Genomic DNA, 19184 nt, shown 5'->3' with positions numbered 1-19184 from the left:
CATAAGTGCCGTGATGCCCCTAATCTTGTCTATTGTATACCCAACAAAGATGTCGGTAGTAATACCACACATATGTTTAAACACTATACTACCATAATGTTAGTCTATTATACGGCATAGTAAGGGCTGCAAGTCGACATGAAATGCCAATGCCCGAAATCCCCGATACCTGACCCCTCGACAGCCTATAGCTCACCATCCCAGCAGACAGCGGCGTCGGAACCGTCATTCGCACCTAGACATAGCGAGGGGGGCGATTGGCGAGGCGTGGAGAGTATCTCTGTCCAAAAGCCAGACACACAAGAACAAGGACAACCAGACGCCGCGGCGGCGGCGGTTTCACGTTGCTTCACAAATTGGTCCGCCTCGCGTGCCAAGCCTTACACAAGTATAAAGTTTCATCAAGCTCACAGACGACAGCAATGCACTGCCAAGGCTGAGAGGGCCGGGCGAAAACACAAAATAAACTGGTTCGGAGTCCCGAAATTTCACATTTCGTTGTGACAGTTGCGTATACCATTGCGAGGCCGGGGGTTCTGCGACAGAGTTCACATACCTGTTGGATCTGAGGGGTGACAAAGAGGGTCGGTAGGAAGCCTGTGTTTTTATGTGACTCTATCTAACATTTCCTCGGCCGTTTTCCATTCCTTCCACCATGCTTCTAGAAAATCCAATCTATCTGTGAAAAGCCTACCGGGGTTGGATTTACGGGACAAGTTCAGCCGTGAGCACTAGCTTCCTGGAGGCTGAATTCCACCCCCACGTCGCTGTGCTGATGTGCTATTTGTCCACACTATTTAGCCAGAAGACAAAACAGTTAGACATACATCTTGGTCATCCTTGGGTGGTATCTTGTTGGATCCTTCGTTTTCCCAACCCCCGCGAGTAACATCAGGGTTGACAACCATTACGAGTTCTAAAGCTATTTTTTTTTTCTGGGCGGAACTCAGCTCTCTTCCTTATCAATAGGATTTATATGCATATGTGAACAGTTATGCTGCACCCTCGGCCAACAAATGGAAGCTAACACCTTTACTAGACTAGGTCTAGTCCTGCCTCGTCACGCAATCAAGTAGCTGATCCGCATCCGTGTGACGCCATTTTTGTTCTCCTAACTCGCCGGCCACCAACCGCCCTTGCATTGCTCACATGAGATCCCAACCAACTCACCCGACGTTATATCTCCGAGTCGACAAAGACATGGAGGGTGCGCCATGTCGACCCTCAGCTTCTGGCGCTATGCCCGCCACATTTCAGAAAAAGAAATCAAGTACACCCCCGGTACGAATTAAAGAGCATCGGCTGTCAAAAGCTGCAAACAAAAAAGAAAAAAAGAAAGTAGTACCCAATGGGGGCGCGGACGCCTCTCGCTCCGTTCCCCGGTTTCTCGTGGCTTTTTTTTTTTCTTTTTTTCTTTTTTTTTTTCTTTGTCAGTCCTCTGTTCGGTGACAGAACATACTGGGGAAGGCCAGAATTTTTGATAGCAGCGATAGAGGGGGGGACGCATCTGGCCAAATCTAGGCTTGGTAATGTACGTGTTGGGGGAGGGGAAGGGACTGGCCCGTTTTGGCGTATCTGAGGGTTATCCTTGACACTTTTGTGAGTTGCACAGAGGAACACAGAACACAAGAGTCCTGCAGACTGCAGAATGCACAAAACCAAGGTAATGCAAACTGTGCCATCAGTTTCTTCTTTTGGACCACCCGTCACAAGAGTCGCATCGAGATCAGATCAGGCAGAAACTAGATGGAATATGGAGTTGCGAGAAATGATCAAAAACAAAATAGCATCGACAAGTTGTCACAATTAGTAACAGGAATTATATACCGCAATCATTAAGGCAAATTACTAAGTATCAATTCGAATACTGGGTATTAATCTTGATCGTCCAATACCGACGCCCCAAACCAGCAAGACCCATCCATAATGTATATAATTCCAAACAAGGAGGAAAGTTGAGTGCTCAGCACCCCACCACTACTGCCGCCCGCCGCGATGTGAAGACCTCGGACCATGCATACCGCCCCTGTCAGTCTGCATCCGTCTACTTATGGCCTTGGACGAAACACCTGCGCCGATCTCAATGTCCGGTTCCTCGACCACCATGCCCGTCGAGATAGGCTTGCCACCCGTGCCGCCGAACGGCGCCGTGAGCATCCACTTCTTGTCTGCCTCGGTTAACCTATGGATCGGGATGACACTGATGCCCTTGGCGTAGTCGCTGCAGTCTCGTGGACCAAATCCAACGCCCCAGCGCGTCCTGAGGTGGTGTTCCGGGCTTCGATACTCCATCATGCCGTCCTTGGCTGCTTCCGCATCCTTACGCGTCAACATCTTTACGAAGCCGTGACGCTTGTCCCGGTTGACAATGCAAGTCTGGACCTCACCAAAGTTGCTGAAGATGCTACGGAGCTCGCTTTCGGAGCATGTTACACCTCCAATGAACAGTGTTCTACTCAAAACTGTAGTTGAGGGAAATTGTTAGGCAAAAGTCAGGAGGAACAGGGGCTTGGTTAACAAGGAACATTTCTTACCTCGTATGTTATTTTCAGGCAGCGAAGGGTCAAACTCAATGTAGCGCTCTGATGGCCTCCGGGAATTCCCATTACGGCCCTGAGGTGAACGCTGACGATAATCCGAGTGGCTATCCCTGCCACCGTTGTCCCGGTCATCAGGCCTAGCTCCGTAGCCTTGGTCCCAGCGATTGCGACCTGGGGATCGCGAGCGAGAACGGCCCCTGTATCCTCCAGGCGACCTCGGACGGTCCCTATCATGTGATTCAGAAGGTCGGTTCATGTTTGCATTCCAAGCTCCTGCACCATAGCCTCCAGCTCCAATCGGAGGCGGGAACTGCTGAGGAGTAGCCGAGTTGTTGTGACCAGCACCAGTTGTAAGCTGCTGTACAATAGCCGTGACCATATCAGGTGCGATCCCTTGAGAGAGTAGCGTCTGTATCAGAAGCACTTGTTGCGCAGCAACATTAGGGTCGGCCTGTGGTACAGGGGCCGATGGAAAACCGCTCTGTTGACTACTGGCAGCAGGGACGGGTGGCATGTACGGAGGAACCGGCGGCATTGCGCCATACTGTCCAGGAAACTGGAAAGGCAGAGTAGGTGGTGCAGCTACGGGCGGCTGCTGCGTTGTTGGAAAGCCGAAGGGCATGGCACCAGGAGCACCTTGGGCCTGACCTGCCGCAGCGGCAAGTGCTTGAGGCAACAAACTGCTACTTGTAGCCGGCGCTGCTGCCGGCGTAACATACGGGGCGGGTGCGGATGTCGCCGCTGGGGCCGCAATACTAGGATTACTGGAAGCAGCCGATGCATTCTGACGAGCAAGATTTGCCAACGTCTCCATAATGTCAGGAATAGCTGGTGGTGGAGCAGGGGCTACTGAGCTGGAGGTCTTCATCATAGCAGCAAAGGCTCCAGGAGGTGGACTACCTGGCGGAGTCGTTGAGACCCCTGAAGCTCGCAAAGAGCTGGTCAGTAAACTCGGCCTCGACAAGAGCATACGGTAGGCAACCCGATCAGATCCTGAGTAAGGCCTCGACTTACTTGGCGCGTCCAGCTTTGTCTTCCAACCCTCCAGCATAACCGACGGGAAAGTTTGTCCTTTTTCCCAAATGTCGACTAGTTTACGTATTTTTTCCTGAAAAGTAGCAGAATGGTCCTTGATGTTAGGCTAGATCAATCTACGATTTTTGCGAATACAGAGGAGGAATGCGTGAAGTAGGGGTAAGGGAAGGAAAGCAAGCAAGGAAGACGAAGATAAAAGGCTTGTGCAGAGCATTTGAGAAGTAGACAGTCAACAGGGCGGTATGCTCTTGTCATCTTGTGGTCACAGGCTCAAAAGCTAGTGGGCGACATCTACAAGCGTGTCCTGGACGACTGGCTACTGAATGCGTCTTCTCCATGTATGCTGCGTTTCGCTGCGTTGCATTGCGTACCTTTTGATCATCGGGAGCAGAACCCAGAATGTCGTTCATGAACGAGGGCATCAACTCGGTCACTCTATGCACACCAGCGGCAAAAGTGCCATCTTCGGCCGCGCTGCTGATCGCTTGGCCTGTCTGCCTGGCCTGTTCCATCCATTTTCGTGTTACAGAGTCTACGACGTAGAGAACACCGAGCTTATGGGTTCCGGGTGTACGCTTGAAATGCGTAAAGAGCTTCTGGATGAGGACCGACTCGGACTAAAGACGGCGGACAAATGAATTAGCTTCTGGGCATCATTCGGTTCGATTATAACATCAGTTCAATCAAGTTCACCAGGCTTACCTTGACGTTTCCGACGCACAGCGCCGTGATCTCTTTGATCTTTGAACCAGATACTCCAGGCGGTTTGAGGGCCTGCATGGCCATGAGGTTCGCCTCCAAGTCTGCTACAGGCGACGCCATCTTTGCTTGTTTGCGCTGGTCAAGTCGCGTGGCGTGTCTTGTCTCCTACGCCGTTTTCAAGCGTAAAGTTACGACGGAAAATACACGCGCACCGCAGATCACTGATCCAGAATTATACGAAGGCGACGATTACGAAAATACCGCTCCTACGTTACGAGGTTTTCGCGAGGATGGATGTCGTTTGTCGGGGGAGATGAATGATTTTCCATGTGCCGTGGTTGGAAATGCAGTGGGGATGGAGAGTAAGATGGGAGGTGTTGTGGATGCGTGATAGCTTAAAACGCAGCTGGTCTCGAGCTAACGCACGGACCGCTGCCCTTAATCCCCGCCTTTCTAGTTAAAATTTCAACTCTGCCTTGTGCACGTGCTAGATCACGAGCAATCTGAGGAGCCAGCCACCTTGTGGATTCATGCAACGAAAAAATTGACTCCGTGCTATTCCCGTGTGGATGCCTCGGAGCGGAAAGTTAAGGTGTCCGTCATTTCCAGCCTTGAGAAGAGGGTATCATTAGCCCATAAAACTCTTCAAAGCAAGTTTGTATGGCTTAATTTAACCTAAACTAGTATTAGCAGGAATTGAATTATGCGTAGATAAGCATTCGCGGCGCCAATTGACCCCGAGGGTCCTCACAAGTGCAGAAAAATCTTTGGCGAAAACGTGACATCAGTGCCGAGATGGATGCGTTCCAATGATGACGATGCTGGTCTCTTCCTCTCGCCCGAGACGAACAGCTACGTCAATACCTTCAGTGTCCTGACTAATGATAAAAAAAAAGTCTGCCGTATTGCCTGCCTGCATTGAAAGTGCAAGTCACCACTAGCAGTAATTTGTTTACTTCTTTTTTTTTTTTTTTTTTCGTCTTGTTGGCCCGAGAATAAACAAAAACATTAAACTATCTGCACCAAGTTGGCGCTTTTACATAAACTAGCGTCCAAGCTTCGTGCACTACGCCGCGAAATCAAGTCCAGGTTCGGGCGCTAAGCCGGACCCCCCTGTCCTTCCGGCAAAGCTCCTGCAGCCTGCGGAGACGTTTTCTTTGCGGTTTTTTTGTAGCTTCAAACTTTTTGTCCCAACATTCATCTTCGTCTCTCCTCCATCTCTCTTGTACCGAACGACCAGTTTCCTCAATTGTCTGACCTGTTTTGTAGCCCGCGTTTTCTGATACCATTTTTTTTTGTTACTATTGTGCCGATATAGTTGAGATCAGCCACCATGGCCTCTGCTATGCGCCTCAGCTCTGCCTTCAGGGCCACTGCCCGCGCTCCTGCGTTCACTGCCCGCAGGACTGCTTTCAACGGCATGCGATGCTACTCGGCCAAGACCCAGGTGAAAAAATACTGCATTGCCTAAATTCGACTGTTGAGAGCGGCTTGCTGACTCTTCCTTTGCTATGGCTAGACTCTGAAGGAGCGCTTCGCTGAACTTCTGCCGGAGAAGATCGAGGAGATCAAGTCTCTGCGCAAGTAAGTTATTCGGTCGGAATAGGGACCAGACGTGCGAATGAAGCTTGTATCGCAGTGGCTGACAAGAATTTTTATGATTTCCACAGGGAGCACGGTTCCAAGGTCATTGACAAGGTCACTCTCGACCAGGTCTACGGTGGTGCCCGTGGCATCAAGTGCCTCGTCTGGGAGGGTTCGGTCCTCGACTCTGAGGAGGGTATCCGCTTCCGCGGCAAGACGATCCCGGAATGCCAGGAGCTCCTCCCCAAGGCACCCGGTGGCAAGGAGCCTCTTCCTGAGGGTGAGTCAATACGAACACCATAGATCGCACGAGGAATCTAGACTGACGAGTCTTCAACAGGTCTCTTCTGGCTTCTCCTGACCGGTGAGGTTCCCTCGGAGGCTCAGGTTCGCGCCCTGTCCGCCGAGTGGGCCGCCCGCTCCGACCTTCCCAAGTTCGTCGAGGAGCTTATCGACCGCTGCCCCAACGACCTGCACCCCATGGCTCAGTTCTCGATGGCCATCACTGCGCTCGAGCAGACCTCGTCGTTCGCCAAGGCCTACGCCAAGGGTATCAACAAGAAGGAGTACTGGGGATACACCTTTGAGGACTCCATGGACCTGATTGCCAAGCTTCCCACCATCGCTGCCCGCATCTATCAGAACGTCTTCAAGGGTGGCAAGGTCGCCGCTGTCCAGAAGGACAAGGACTACTCATTCAACTTCGCCAACCAGCTCGGTTTCGGCAACAACGCCGACTTCGTTGAGCTGCTCCGTCTTTACCTGACGATCCACACCGACCACGAGGGTGGCAACGTCAGCGCACACACCACCCATCTTGTCGGCTCTGCCCTCAGCTCGCCCTTCCTGTCGCTCGCTGCTGGCATGAACGGTCTGGCTGGGCCTCTGCACGGTCTGGCTAACCAGGAGGTGCTGAACTGGCTTACCGAGATGAAGAAGTCCGTTGGTGACGACCTGAGCGACAAGTCCATCACTGACTACCTGTGGTCGACCCTCAACGCCGGCCGTGTCGTGCCCGGCTACGGCCACGCCGTTCTCCGCAAGACCGACCCCCGCTACACCGCCCAGCGTGTCTTCGCTCAGGGTAAGTTTTGACTGTGACGCTTGTCAGAGAGTATATGTTGATGACTAACGTCAAATGCGCACATTAGAGAAAATGCCCAACGACCCCATGTTCAAGCTTGTCAGCCAGGTCTACAAGATTGCTCCTGGTGTCCTGACTGAGCACGGCAAGACTAAGAACCCCTACCCTAACGTCGATGCCCACTCTGGTGTTCTCCTGCAGTACTACGGCCTGACTGAGGCCAACTACTACACTGTCCTCTTCGGTGTGTCGCGTGCCATTGGTGTCCTGCCCCAGCTTATCATTGACCGCGCCGTCGGTGCTCCCATTGAGAGGTAAGTTTTGAAAGCCATGCCTGGCATATCCTGGGATGTCTTGTTTCGCAAGCATGCACTAACAGCTAGACAGGCCCAAGTCGTTCTCGACTGAGAAGTGGATCGAGATTGCCAAGAAGACTTCTGCCTAAACGGTGACGGCTGTGCGTAGGTGATGATAGAATATGTAATCTTGTTTTGTCTATTTCTTTTTTTTTATTCGGACAACTAAATGTCAAATTTTCTGTTTTGTGGGAAAATAAGACGACATTGGTGTCAGGCTCAAATACGGATAAAAGAGTTGTCATGATAAGTTGTAGCGGTCTGTGTGGATTGATTTCTCTATGGGTTCAAGGTCTGCGCGATACCATTACATCTTTGTACAAAATGTATTCGTCTTTCTTCTGCACATGAAGTTGCTCCAAGCATTGAAGCATCACCGTGATGGGTTTGAAATTGGTCACGACTGTAAGTGTCGTTTGACCAGACTGCGTTTCTGTGAAAACCTTAAAACTTTGACATGCATGTCTTCCAGCTGGCAACGATGGCAATCTTGTGGAATTCGATCTTCGTATGATGTTGGGCTATCTATTCATTCAATGCGTGGACGTGCACATGTCTGACTTCCTTGCTTACTTGCTTGCTTACTTGGTCCTGTGCTTGGTGCTATCCTCCTCGTGGCCATATGTATGCAAAACTGTTGAACTTGTTTGAGCACTTTGGCTATTAAAAAGTGATCGACAAAGTATAGGTACCTTGGAGCTGGGCGCATAAAAGATTCTCGAATTTTTGCGAGGCACGGAGCGCAATTTCTAGCCCCAATTTCAGGTCCGTAGTTCTGGTGAGGGTGCAAGTCCGTTGTCCGGGACCCCGGAAATTCTGCCCCAATGGTTGGGATGGAATCCCGCCCTGTTGAGCGCCCAGCTGTTATCGTCCTGTTATCGGTGGGCAGTCCCCTGATCCGAAAGAAGCAAGATCCTATCCTGTCCTTTTCCACTTCAGGGTTCGTATTGAGAAAGAAGCAACTGCGGTCCAATTACTATTTCGCAGCTCAACAGCCGGCACCGACGAAATTTTACTGCTTGACATCTCTGTTTGCAAGCTGTATCCCAGGAAAATCACAAGCTAAGCAAAGGGTTCATTCAATTGACCACCTCGGTAAGTACCTGTATCCCTAGCTGCACCATTGTCATACGAGCTCTCCGATTGGGCAGCTTGCCCTTGGGTGCCCGGCAATTAGCCAATCGGATGGCTTATAGTTGGCGGCCGTCAGTTTCCGGACATACATCCTCAGCGACCGCGAATAGGACGATTGGTCCGAACCGATCTTGACTGTCCGAGAGCTCAAGCTGACGTGAACTTGTCGACAACAGATCAAACCTGTCACGATCACCAATATCCTCTCTGCCAGCGCCAGTTTTACATTCAGTTGGATCATCAGTTCAACTCGATTGAGCACCAGCGCAGCTTCCGTTAGCCAGCAATAAGAGCCATCTTAATTCGCACGCACGACACTGGACCAACTCCCAAGTCCCCCACCTCCTCTAGCGAAGAAGCGCCCTACTGCCTTGGTCAGGCCTCTTTCCTAAACAAAATCATCCGTCATGTCTGTCGCTGTCCCTCCGGGCTCGCCTGCTCCCACGCTGCAGAAGTTGGAGAAGAAGCCTGTCAAGTTCTCCAACTTGCTCCTGGGAGCTGGTCTCAACATGTTCGAGGTCACCACGTTGGGCCAGCCTCTCGAGGTCATCAAGACCACGATGGCTGCCAACCGTGGTGATGGCTTCTCAACCGCCCTTGGACGTATTTGGGGTCGCGGTGGCGTACTCGGCTGTGAGTGACCGTCTGAAGCTTCACCCTTTCTTTCCGGGAGCAACCCCTCCCAGCTATGAGCAGAGAACAAAGCGCTAACCTGCTCGTCCACGCATCTCCAAGTTTACCAAGGACTTATCCCCTGGGCATGGATTGAGGCCTCTACCAAGGGAGCTGTTCTGCTCTTTGTAGCGTCGGAAGCCGAATACTACGCCCGCTCGTACGGCGCGTCTGAGTTCGGAGGTGGCATTGCTGGTGGCGTGACGGGTGGTGTTGCACAGGCATACGCAACCATGGGTTTCTGCACCTGCATGAAGACGGTCGAGATCACCAAGCACAAGATGGCAGCCTCGGGTCAGGCTCCCCAGGGCACATGGGCCACCTTCATGGACATCTACCGCCGCGAGGGTATCCGCGGCATCAACAAGGGTGTCAACGCCGTGGCGATCAGGCAGATGACCAACTGGGGATCGCGCTTCGGTCTCTCTCGTCTGGCGGAGCAGGGTATCCGGGACGTCACCGGCAAGAAGCACGGCGAGAAGCTTAGCGCTTGGGAGAAGATTCTTGCATCCTCTCTCGGCGGTGGCTTGAGTGCGTGGAACCAGCCTATCGAGGTCATCCGTGTGGAGATGCAGAGCAAGAAGGACGACCCCAACCGACCCAAGAAGATGACTGTCGGCAACACCTTCAAGTACATCTACCAGACCAACGGCATCAAGGGTCTCTACCGTGGTGTGACACCGCGTATTGGTCTCGGTGTCTGGCAAACCGTCTGCATGGTTGCCCTTGGTGATATGTACGTCTTTTTTCGAGCCCTTCCCTATCTGGATGGAACCCTGGTGTGTCACGAACTTACAATCTAACTGCATCTTCTCACTTTCTAGGGCCAAGACCTATGTCGAGAAGTTGACCGGTGACAAGGTCACCGCGAAGCACTAAACCTTGGATCGACGGACGGGATGCTGACGATGGTCGAACGTCTGTTCAACCGTCCAAGGAGAAAAAAAAAAGGAGCTGCGGTAGGGAAATTCTTTGTCTGTAGGCACCACCATACGCTGGTAGGCCATATATGATCATGGTTCCAACTTATGTAGCTTCGTTGTTTTGCCTTTGTTCGTTGGCTGTCATTGGCTTTCTCTTGTAATTTCATCGCTACACAATTTTTTTGTAATAGGGGCTGATATAGAGCCGCACCGAATAGACGGAGTTGAGGTTTATTTGCAAACTGGGATATGTGTGAGCTGCCCTTTTTTTTAGACGCGATTTCTGTTTCCTGTGCAGATGTGCTGGGCATAAGCTACTGGATCAATACTGTCATTCTCAAGCTTATGATATGGCCCTAGGTTACGCTCTTCATCACCTACACCGGACAGGCTCAATGACGCGGCCCACTCGTCTTGGTCCTCTAGTTCCATTATCTATATGTTTCTTTCTTCATATCCGCTCAGAACCCGCTCTTCTGTTAGGTTGGCAACGGCCTTCCAAATCTGACTGATGAAACGAGCGCCTCATGGCTAGTAACATATTTTCACAGAAGCGTTGGCCGTCATGGGGTTTGTTGTGCCACTCTGCGATGCTTGCGTCTTCATTCATAGACACTTACAAGGGATGATAGGTGTCCAGGTGGACGTTTTTTTTTTTTTTTACCCTCAATGACGACTGAGGCAGTCAGACAGTTCATGAGACCAGAAATATGGTACCTTCTATGTTTGAGATGAAGGATGGAGGATCGTAACACTTCTACCTTGGAACATCTGTTTAGCAGAACGATGACGAAATACTCAACCGTCAAGGGTAATATGCACACTTTGGGTCCTTGATCAAAAGTGCAGCAATAGTCAACAAGGGCCCAGTTTCATGTCTACGCAGGTGTCCCTATTATGTTTCTACTTGCCGCGAGCCCGGGTTGCTACGTCTGATTGCTGTCGCTCTGTGAGACAGGGGCTGTTATGAATTTCAGTGTGAAGGCAGACTCTGTTGCTCGCCGGACGATTAAACAACAGATTTCCTGGAAAGGGGACGGTTGGCATGTTTGAAGAAAATACCGAGGACCAAGACTTTCAGGACACATGGGTGGCTATGCTGGGGAACGCTCGTCTTCGTTGTAGATGTGTAAATCAATGTTCCGACCTGGAAAAGGGTGATGAACATGGCAGCGAGGACAGAGTCGAGCCTGAGATGTAGACTTCCCATGTTCAACGTTTTGTTACGCCGTGCAAAGTACGGAAAGTTGGAAACAAGCTTATCGATATGCATCATAGAGCTGAAGCCTGAAGCACTAAAATACCCAAGCGTGACCGCGTTGCTGTCTCGGAAGGTCTCAGCGGAGGGAGGAACGGCGCGGTGAGGTCTCCGTACCTACCTACTCAAATATATATATATATATATATATATATATATATATATATATATATATATGCAGTGCATTGATTTTGACGTTGAAGCTCTCCAATAGTTGCGCCTAGTCTTCAGGAGTTTCTATGCGAAGAAAAGCAGGCCAACCCAATGCGAAGCCGAGAAACTTTGCCTACGTAACGAGTTGGAGCAAAGAATACTGTTTGAGTAGCACTAGGCTCGCTTCGCTCACCACGCACTTCCCACTCTGCTGAATGAGAGAGTCGTATGGATGATCACCTGTATCATTCAAGTTTACATGTGCGGGGATATCCGAATTGCGACATACTACCTGGGAAGGCGCGATGACCAAGACCATCTAGTCCAATCACAGCAGGAATCTCGCAGCAGGCTACAGTATCATCACACATACAATTGGGCCACTTGCACAGGCATAGTACGAGAGCGCGTGGTGATGTTTGTACAGTTGGGCGAGTCATCTATTCATTCCAGCTGCTGAAAATGCTCGCCGAATGATATTACAATCAGCTTTGGCAGTACTAAAAGCAGCTCGCCAAGAGTGGCTAAGTAGGAGCTTCATGGACATAAACTATCTGGGTCATCCATGAGAGAGTTAGTCATGCGAGCATAACGGTATCATAGTAAATCCTTCGAGAACGTTTCGAGAACAATAAAAACCAAAGGAAGAAGAAGCTGGGGGAGGGGGTGGGGGAGAGATAGAGTAGGAGGGGCAGCAGATTCATGCGCATGAACATCTACAGAGCTGCAAGGCTGCAGGAGAGAGCTGCAGGCATCGGCCAAAAATCAAAATTATTTCCCCGTTTATACTCTTTTCAGCCTCGTCCTGGGAAGCATGGTACTTCATGCAAAGCTTTGCTTGGTCGGTGTGGGAGGGAGGTGAGCGATGGGACCCATGATCGGACTGTCCGTTGTTGAGTCACTTGAGATGGTTTTCTGCTATGCCTGACTCTTTGAAGGTAGAAAGCCTGGGCATCTGACCTGATAGCTTTTCTTTGAAGCTGTCAAGCTGAACCAACGGCATCTTATGTTTGATCTGATACTAATAGATCGAGACCAGGCTAACTACAAGATGGGTCCATGGAAGGTTTCAGCATCGGATGTCGGGAAAGTCTAACACGTGCTCAAGGAAAGAAAAAAAAAAAGATCCCACTAACATCTTAGGATGTTGGGGCAAAAATTTTGTCATGCTAAGATGATTTAAACTTTGGGGAAACCAAGAAGTCGCAGGCACTTTTCAAAGTCAAGCTCGCCCTAGCAAATGCGCCTGCTCAACCCAGGTCCTTGAATTTGAGGCGAAAGGCTTCCCCAACATAGTGCAATGCCTGCCTACTTTGGGCTAAACCTATTTACGGTAGTGCCCATGGTGTAGAAACAGACTGGAGAGTTTGGATTGCCAATATAGGCAGACAGACAAAGAGCTGACAGAGTGCCTTGCAGGCATTTTGTCAATCGACTTTTTAGCGAGCCGGGATTTGCTTACTTTGTTTGAAACGTACCGACCAAATAGAGGATTCAATATCAAATCGCATTCAACCATGAGCACAGGCGAGCTGTGGCTGCCACTTCATCAAACACTTTCAGTGTTTGTGCGCAAACACCTCCCCCTGAGCATCATCTGCCCACCCTAGAATCTCTTAATCCAGACTCGGCGGTGGACAAGAAGTAAAGTAGCCAAGAGGTCACATAAAGCCTTGTTAATGTCAGGCATTCCGAAAAAGTAAAAGTAATGGTTTTCTGCAGCCGCGGTCTCACAGCCGGGTGTTGATGAAGCGGGGGTATGTTTCAACTGACGTTACCTCAGCCAGACATCACAACGAGCTTATACTTAACAGGTCGTATATTGATTGGCACATCAAATCACTTATCATTCCAGCCAAGGATGGGTAACCATCTGTGCAAGGTAACAGTAACAAAATGAAGAGAGTTGAAGAAAGGCCCGAGAGCAACCCAAAACGGTGGTTGCTAGGGCCAACACAGTGACAAGACGGCGGGACGGGTCGGTGTAACATTCAGGGAAAGGAGTTGCATAGTGGCATCGAAAGCGGGAACAAACAAAAAAACGCCCACCAGAGATGAATGAATTATGAGATGAACAACCATGGAAGTTTGGATGCCCCAGCACGAGTATCGGGTTGGCCCATCGTTCTCCAAGAGTCGCTAAATTTCGATATTCAACGATCAACGGATATAATGCCTACCATATGCCAATTCTCACTTGCAGACAATGAGATTAAGTTCGCAGTGGAGAGGTTATGCAGGATAAACGTTCGACATGCGGGCTCTCATTTCGTCGTGATACTGGGATATTAAACTCCAAAAATATCTATCTGTTTGCAGCTTGTTCAGGAAGAAAACACATCCGCATTGAGCCGAAATGTAAACATCGTGGAGCCTCACTCTAAATTACACCCCGTCTGTATCTTCTCCCTCAAAGAGGAGCATGCAACTCCACGGTTGCCGTTGACAAATGCACATAAAAAAAAAAAAGGTCGGCATTCATTTGGAATTGGACAGGGACGGCCCCGCTGGTACGAAATACACATTTTAATACCCGAAAGCAGTGTCATGCATACCCACTGTGCTTCCGACGGTCAACTAATATGGGAGTTATCCATGTCAAGTCAAAATCAAATCGAGTTGTTGACTGCACTGAGCCGATGCACAATTCGCTAGCAGGGAAATGGAAATTTTTCTGAACAACACCACCCCCACATCCCTGTCGTCACCAATCGCGAGAAGACTTTAGTTAGTGTGTGCCCCGCAGAACCACATGCTCATCTCGGTCAATACTGTAAGACTGTAGCATGGATTCCGCGAGCTAGGAACTGATTTGGAGAAAACCCGCTAGAGATAGACATCGCGCTGTAGTTGGCCTAGAGGCTTGGTCGACCTTTTTTTTTTTTTTTTTTTTTTTTTTTCTCTCCTGGGGGCGGGCTCGGCAGGATGCGTTGGCGGGCGGGCTAGTCGAGACCCCCACGAATTCGCGAGTCAAGGTCGCAATCGCGACAATCTTTCCAAAAGCCTGATTTTTTTTTTCCTCTCTCGAGGCCATCTGGGCTTGCTGCTAAGAATTACGTGGTGGGATGGATGTATTCAACTGGGGTTGGATGGCTGCAGACTTACTACGTACACCGCCGGTAAAGATTACCATAGAATTAGCCAATGTTGTTGTCTCAACCCCGTACAACTACCCAACTCTACTGTATTTCATCCTCGCCTTGAAACCCGTCGGTGACGCAATCAGTCAGAGGCCAAGACCTTTCGTGACGCCCGTCGTCGGCTATCAAAATTCGAGGATTTCGCGTCCTATGTCGCGGCACGAGAGTGAGACTGGTTTGCGCGGGCCCCCGTCCCCATCTGTTGGTTAGATGAACAGATGTTTGAGCTTTGCAAAATCCGTGAACCTGGGAGCATTACGAACCGCGCCCAGAAAGGCCAAGAAAACTTGTCTGCGCACCATCCGCCAAGCGCTGCCGTGGCGTCTGGCAGGCCCGATGACCGGCGCACGATCTGCATTACAGCCCAAGATAACTTTTTTTCTCTGCTTGGTAGCAGCGAAAGGCTTGTTGTTGATGGTCTTTTTTTTGGATTGAGATATTCACTTTTGCCAAGACCAAATGAGTGTATTTTTGCTGCTCCGGTGAGATTATTGTCCGAGCTTTTAAAGGCATTTCCTTATGCTACTGAATCACAAAAAGATCGCCTGTACCGTACGAGAAAATAGACACAACAACGAATAATAATAATAATCCAAAAAAAAAAAAATGGGGAAGATAAAATCAGAATTGTGAATGCCAAGGATTCCCTTTCCGGCAGAGAACGACGAGCTCCTGCATCCCACGAACTAGGGGGCCCGCAGAATTTCCCATTCCCTGTCAATACCCATGCTATAATGGCCAAACTGTAATTGGTCAATTGACACATGGCTCCAGTCTACCCCACACCGTGCCCATGTCATAGATTTGTACCAAATCGTGGAGACCTCAGTTTGTTAACGAAGTAAAGACGGAAGGCACTTTTTTGCCAAGTCGAGATTTTCGGCACATTTATGGCGATACCGACAAGGTCTCTGATGGCAAATGACCGGTTCAGATTTTGGACCCCCAGTGAGACAAGCATCTCTTGGATGGTAGAGCTTAATCGGTAGTAAGAAATGTCGCTAAGCAAGGAAGAAACAAGAAAGCCCATCAAATAAAGTAGAGAACTAGATCTGAGGGGGCTTTCGTGCTGGGCAAAAAAAAAAGTCTGGGCCAAGAGGCTAGAAGGAGACCTCTGCGAGGCTGGTTGCAGGCGAACAAAAGCAGTGTCAGTCCGAGATGAACCCCAGATCGACCGAGAGAAAGCCGTTTGTTTTGGCTGGCGCTACATAGGAAGAAAATATGGAATATCTTGGCACTTGGCGAAAGCGCCTTTTTTTTTTTTACCCTTCCTCTTTCCCCGTGACATTCGCGGGACAAGACGGAGCAGGGCCAGAGCTTGCAGTTCGAGTTAATCAAACGATTGGTTGGGATATTCTCGTAGAACAAAGTGGGATGTTGAGCGTTTTTCAAATCTGGTCTAACCCAAGCACTGAAGCCGCACCTGGACCCTGCGTCCCGTTTCCCCCCATTCCCATTGCCATCCTTCCTACTGAAGAGGGGTAAGCAATTCAGCACAAGAAAAAGTTCTAGAGTAGTCCAGACAAATAGCTTCTGTTCCAACGGCTGGTCACCTGATTTCCCTCGCCTGTACTCTCAACTGACGGCGCTGCGGAACTGGGCTTCATTCACCCATCCTTGTCCTTGTTCTGTATCCTCTTTCTTCACCTTCACTTGCGAAGCTGGGTCGGCACTATCCAGAGACATTGTTTTCGGGCTATGATCGGTGAGAAATAATACCGAGAGACACTGCAAGGAAAAACTGAATGCACGTGTACGTGCGAGTAGAATTACACTCATACAGTGTTGTGACTCTACTACTAGAATAGACTAGATATGCTGGGGATATATACTATTTTGACCCATACAGGGAGCTTGTGATCTACGCTGCAGCTGGAAAACCCTTTAAACTCTTTAGGCACTTGCGGAGGAGGGAGGCGACCATGGGCTGTCGTCTTGGACGCTAACTAACTGGACATGGAGACGGTACTCCGTATGGGCTACTGTTCACTTGGCTGGCCAATTGCACCATCGTTCACCTGAAAATATCCTGTTCTCGCCGCGGCCCACAACATCGGGGAGGCCGACCATAAGGTATACACCATAACCAGCAGTAGCCGCAAGAGTGAGAGAAAGATAGCCATTAACGTCGTTGACGTGATTTTTTCGGCATTACGCCTCGTTCTCGGAATTACAAGCGATTAGTTGATAGCCGGGGTAAAAAGGCGGCGAGGCGAGCGAGAAAAAAAAAGGTTGAGGCAAACGGCGCTACCCACACTCCAACCTCCACACTATATACACATCTACTTTACCGCTTTCCCAAATGCCGCCGGAGCCGAATGTATAAGCGGTCGAGTCTGACAAAGCAAGGCGCATATGTTGGGCTCTCTTCTTCTTATTTTATTTGAATTATTTCATTGGATTATTTTTGTTTTTATTTTTCATGTTTATTCTTTTCCGCGGGTTGGAAAACCCTGGTTTGCTACTGGTAAGGCAGAGAGGCACGCGATATCCGGCTCATGATCTTGTACAGTAGACGACTAGGATATTCGGAGGTCTGACAAATATACACGAATAAATCCCTCCCTCCATCATGACGCATGTCAAGCGAAACGCGAGTAGGGTTGTTACCGTCGCAAAAAAGGCGCCCTCCCCTCAGAGTAAAGGCTGCGCTATTGGGCTGTTTCACGTCGGCTCAAGTCACACATGCTGAGCTAGGAGAGCTCTCAAGCTCTCCATCTTTTCTTTAGGCCCCTATACTCTTGGGTGTGTGGCCGTTTTGGGCGTTGCAAGTGACACGGCTCAAACGGGCCAAAAGGCTGCGGGCTTGGTTTTAGTCAGCCCGCCGCCACTGTTGCTAAAGTGAATCAAGGTGTGGCAGAATTTTGAAAAGCCGGAACAAGGCGTTAATGCTCCCTCTCTCTCTCTCTCTCTCTCTCTCTCTCTTTTTTTTTTTTTTTTTTTTTTTTTTAGCAATAAAGCGTCATTATTCATAGCATCACTGGTCAATCATGTGAGTTTGTCTACTGCGCTGCCTGACACTGCCATGTACGGAAAGATCGGGTTTGTTTTGGTTGAGTTAGCAATCGCCGTTTCTGAACTGCGTGGCAATGACCTATGTTCCCAAGTAGTCGGTCCGTCCGAGTACCGTCAGTTTGCCTGCCAAGCCAATGACTGCCACGGTCATCTCCTGCTTAAAGTTTTAGGGCTTGGCAAACAAAGTCCCACAAGGTACAAGGCATGGAAGGTAAGGAAGCTCGGGTGGGGCAGCTCCAAGCCTGCTGTGCTGTATAACCCCGGGCCCTGGCCGTTCATAAGTCAAAGCTCCCAAGTTGATCCCAGTCACAACATCCATGGCAAAGAATAGAATCCAAAGCTTGTGCCTTGTCAGGACTCAATTGGAAAAAGTCCTTGGGAAAAATGGTCGGTTAACCAAACGGTCGACCGACCAACGCGCGCGAGGCAGTTGTTTATTATGCGAACCACGACAACGTTAAGGCGCCGACGAGCATACACCGGATGCCCAGAAAACGGAAATAGCTATCCTATTAGGGGGTTTTCTATGAGTGCTTTTTTTGTACCAAATTCCTGACTCTGCTGGCCTATGCAGTAGTAAATTGTCCGTGATAGGCCTCGCCGAGTCTCTAGTTGATCTACAAAGCGATGTCATCGCCGGTTGAGACAGACTTACAGAAAGAAATTGATGGATGCGCAACCGCAACACGTTTCTAGGAAACCCATACATGCCAACCCTGGATATATCCAACCAGGGACTAACTAAATGTCGAGGCGGTCTTGGCAATGTTTCTTTTTGTTTACACAAAGCATTGGGCATTGTTACTGGCTGAACAACTCAGATTAGACGGCCGCAAGTTGCAAACATTCCATACAAAGTCTTTCGATAATCAGTACCTACATACCAGGATCAATCGGGGCGTGAGACAGGGCAATACATGTGAATTGCTATATTGTAGCGTTTGAATCTCGGAAATGCGGAAATGGACTGAATGGATATACAAGATTATCAGCTCCAGCGGCGAGGAGGAATCGTTGACCGCTTGATGACAGGCTCCTTAGCAACCGGCTGTCGTCATTTTCAACAGGGTACGACTAACGAGACAAGCAGGAAAGTCGGTCCATATGGGTCACCGAAGGCGAGGCGAGATATTTGCGGGAGTGGGATAGCGACCAAGGGGAGAGAACAGGAAAATCCCTCACGCCTCCCGGTCGTCGCCCTGCGTTGAACACAGGCCAGCCCAGACAAGGTAAATGACTGTCAGTCCGCCACTTTCTTCCCCCCAAGCAAAAAAGAAAAATCGATGGAGTGTGGTACGGCAGGTGGATCCATGCACCGAGGCACATCCGTCCCTGCGAGATTGGACGACCTGGGGGGCGTGGAGTGATGGGTACCAGAGGACTTGCGAAATTACGAAAAGCTCCCCAATTCAATGCGGGGCCCGTATCAATTTGCTGCCGTCATTGGCTGATAACGGAGCTCACAGGCAAACCTCCAAGGTACCAGGGACAAGAGCCGGGGTGCCCAAGGTAGGATCCATCACAGTGGGAAATTTTCTTTGATTTGGTGGAGGCCCTCTTTTTCTTGGGGGGGGAGCTTTTGGCCGCA

General features: G+C 49.9%; 3 protein-coding genes across 3 annotated transcripts; 2 read left to right on the top strand and 1 right to left on the bottom strand.

Annotated features, from left to right (window-relative positions):
- Positions 1-1977: 1977 nt before the first annotated feature.
- PpBr36_01844 (uncharacterized protein) lies at positions 1978-4397 on the bottom strand (the record flags this gene model as incomplete). The annotated part of the gene is made up of 5 exons (XM_029889028.1): positions 1978-2462; positions 2535-3461; positions 3555-3648; positions 3947-4192; positions 4278-4397. The coding sequence occupies 5 exons, from the start codon at positions 4395-4397 to the stop codon at positions 1978-1980; spliced, it is 1872 nt and encodes a 623-aa protein (XP_029751652.1).
- Positions 4398-5610: 1213 nt separating this feature from the next.
- PpBr36_01843 (uncharacterized protein) lies at positions 5611-7390 on the top strand (the record flags this gene model as incomplete). The annotated part of the gene is made up of 6 exons (XM_029889027.1): positions 5611-5724; positions 5797-5861; positions 5948-6141; positions 6202-6945; positions 7013-7259; positions 7333-7390. The coding sequence occupies 6 exons, from the start codon at positions 5611-5613 to the stop codon at positions 7388-7390; spliced, it is 1422 nt and encodes a 473-aa protein (XP_029751657.1).
- A 1452-nt stretch (positions 7391-8842) lies between these two features.
- On the top strand, positions 8843-9986 carry PpBr36_01842 (uncharacterized protein; the record flags this gene model as incomplete). The annotated part of the gene is made up of 3 exons (XM_029889026.1): positions 8843-9068; positions 9171-9843; positions 9932-9986. 3 exons carry the CDS (start codon positions 8843-8845, stop codon positions 9984-9986), a joined length of 954 nt encoding a protein of 317 aa, XP_029751658.1.
- Positions 9987-19184: the final 9198 nt, after the last annotated feature.

This window comes from Pyricularia pennisetigena, chromosome 2 (assembly GCF_004337985.1).
Source record: "Pyricularia pennisetigena strain Br36 chromosome 2, whole genome shotgun sequence".
NCBI classification, from domain to species: domain Eukaryota; kingdom Fungi; phylum Ascomycota; class Sordariomycetes; order Magnaporthales; family Pyriculariaceae; genus Pyricularia; species Pyricularia pennisetigena.
The sequence above is the reverse complement of the archived record's forward strand: the minus strand, read 5'-3'. Positions and strand labels throughout refer to the sequence as shown.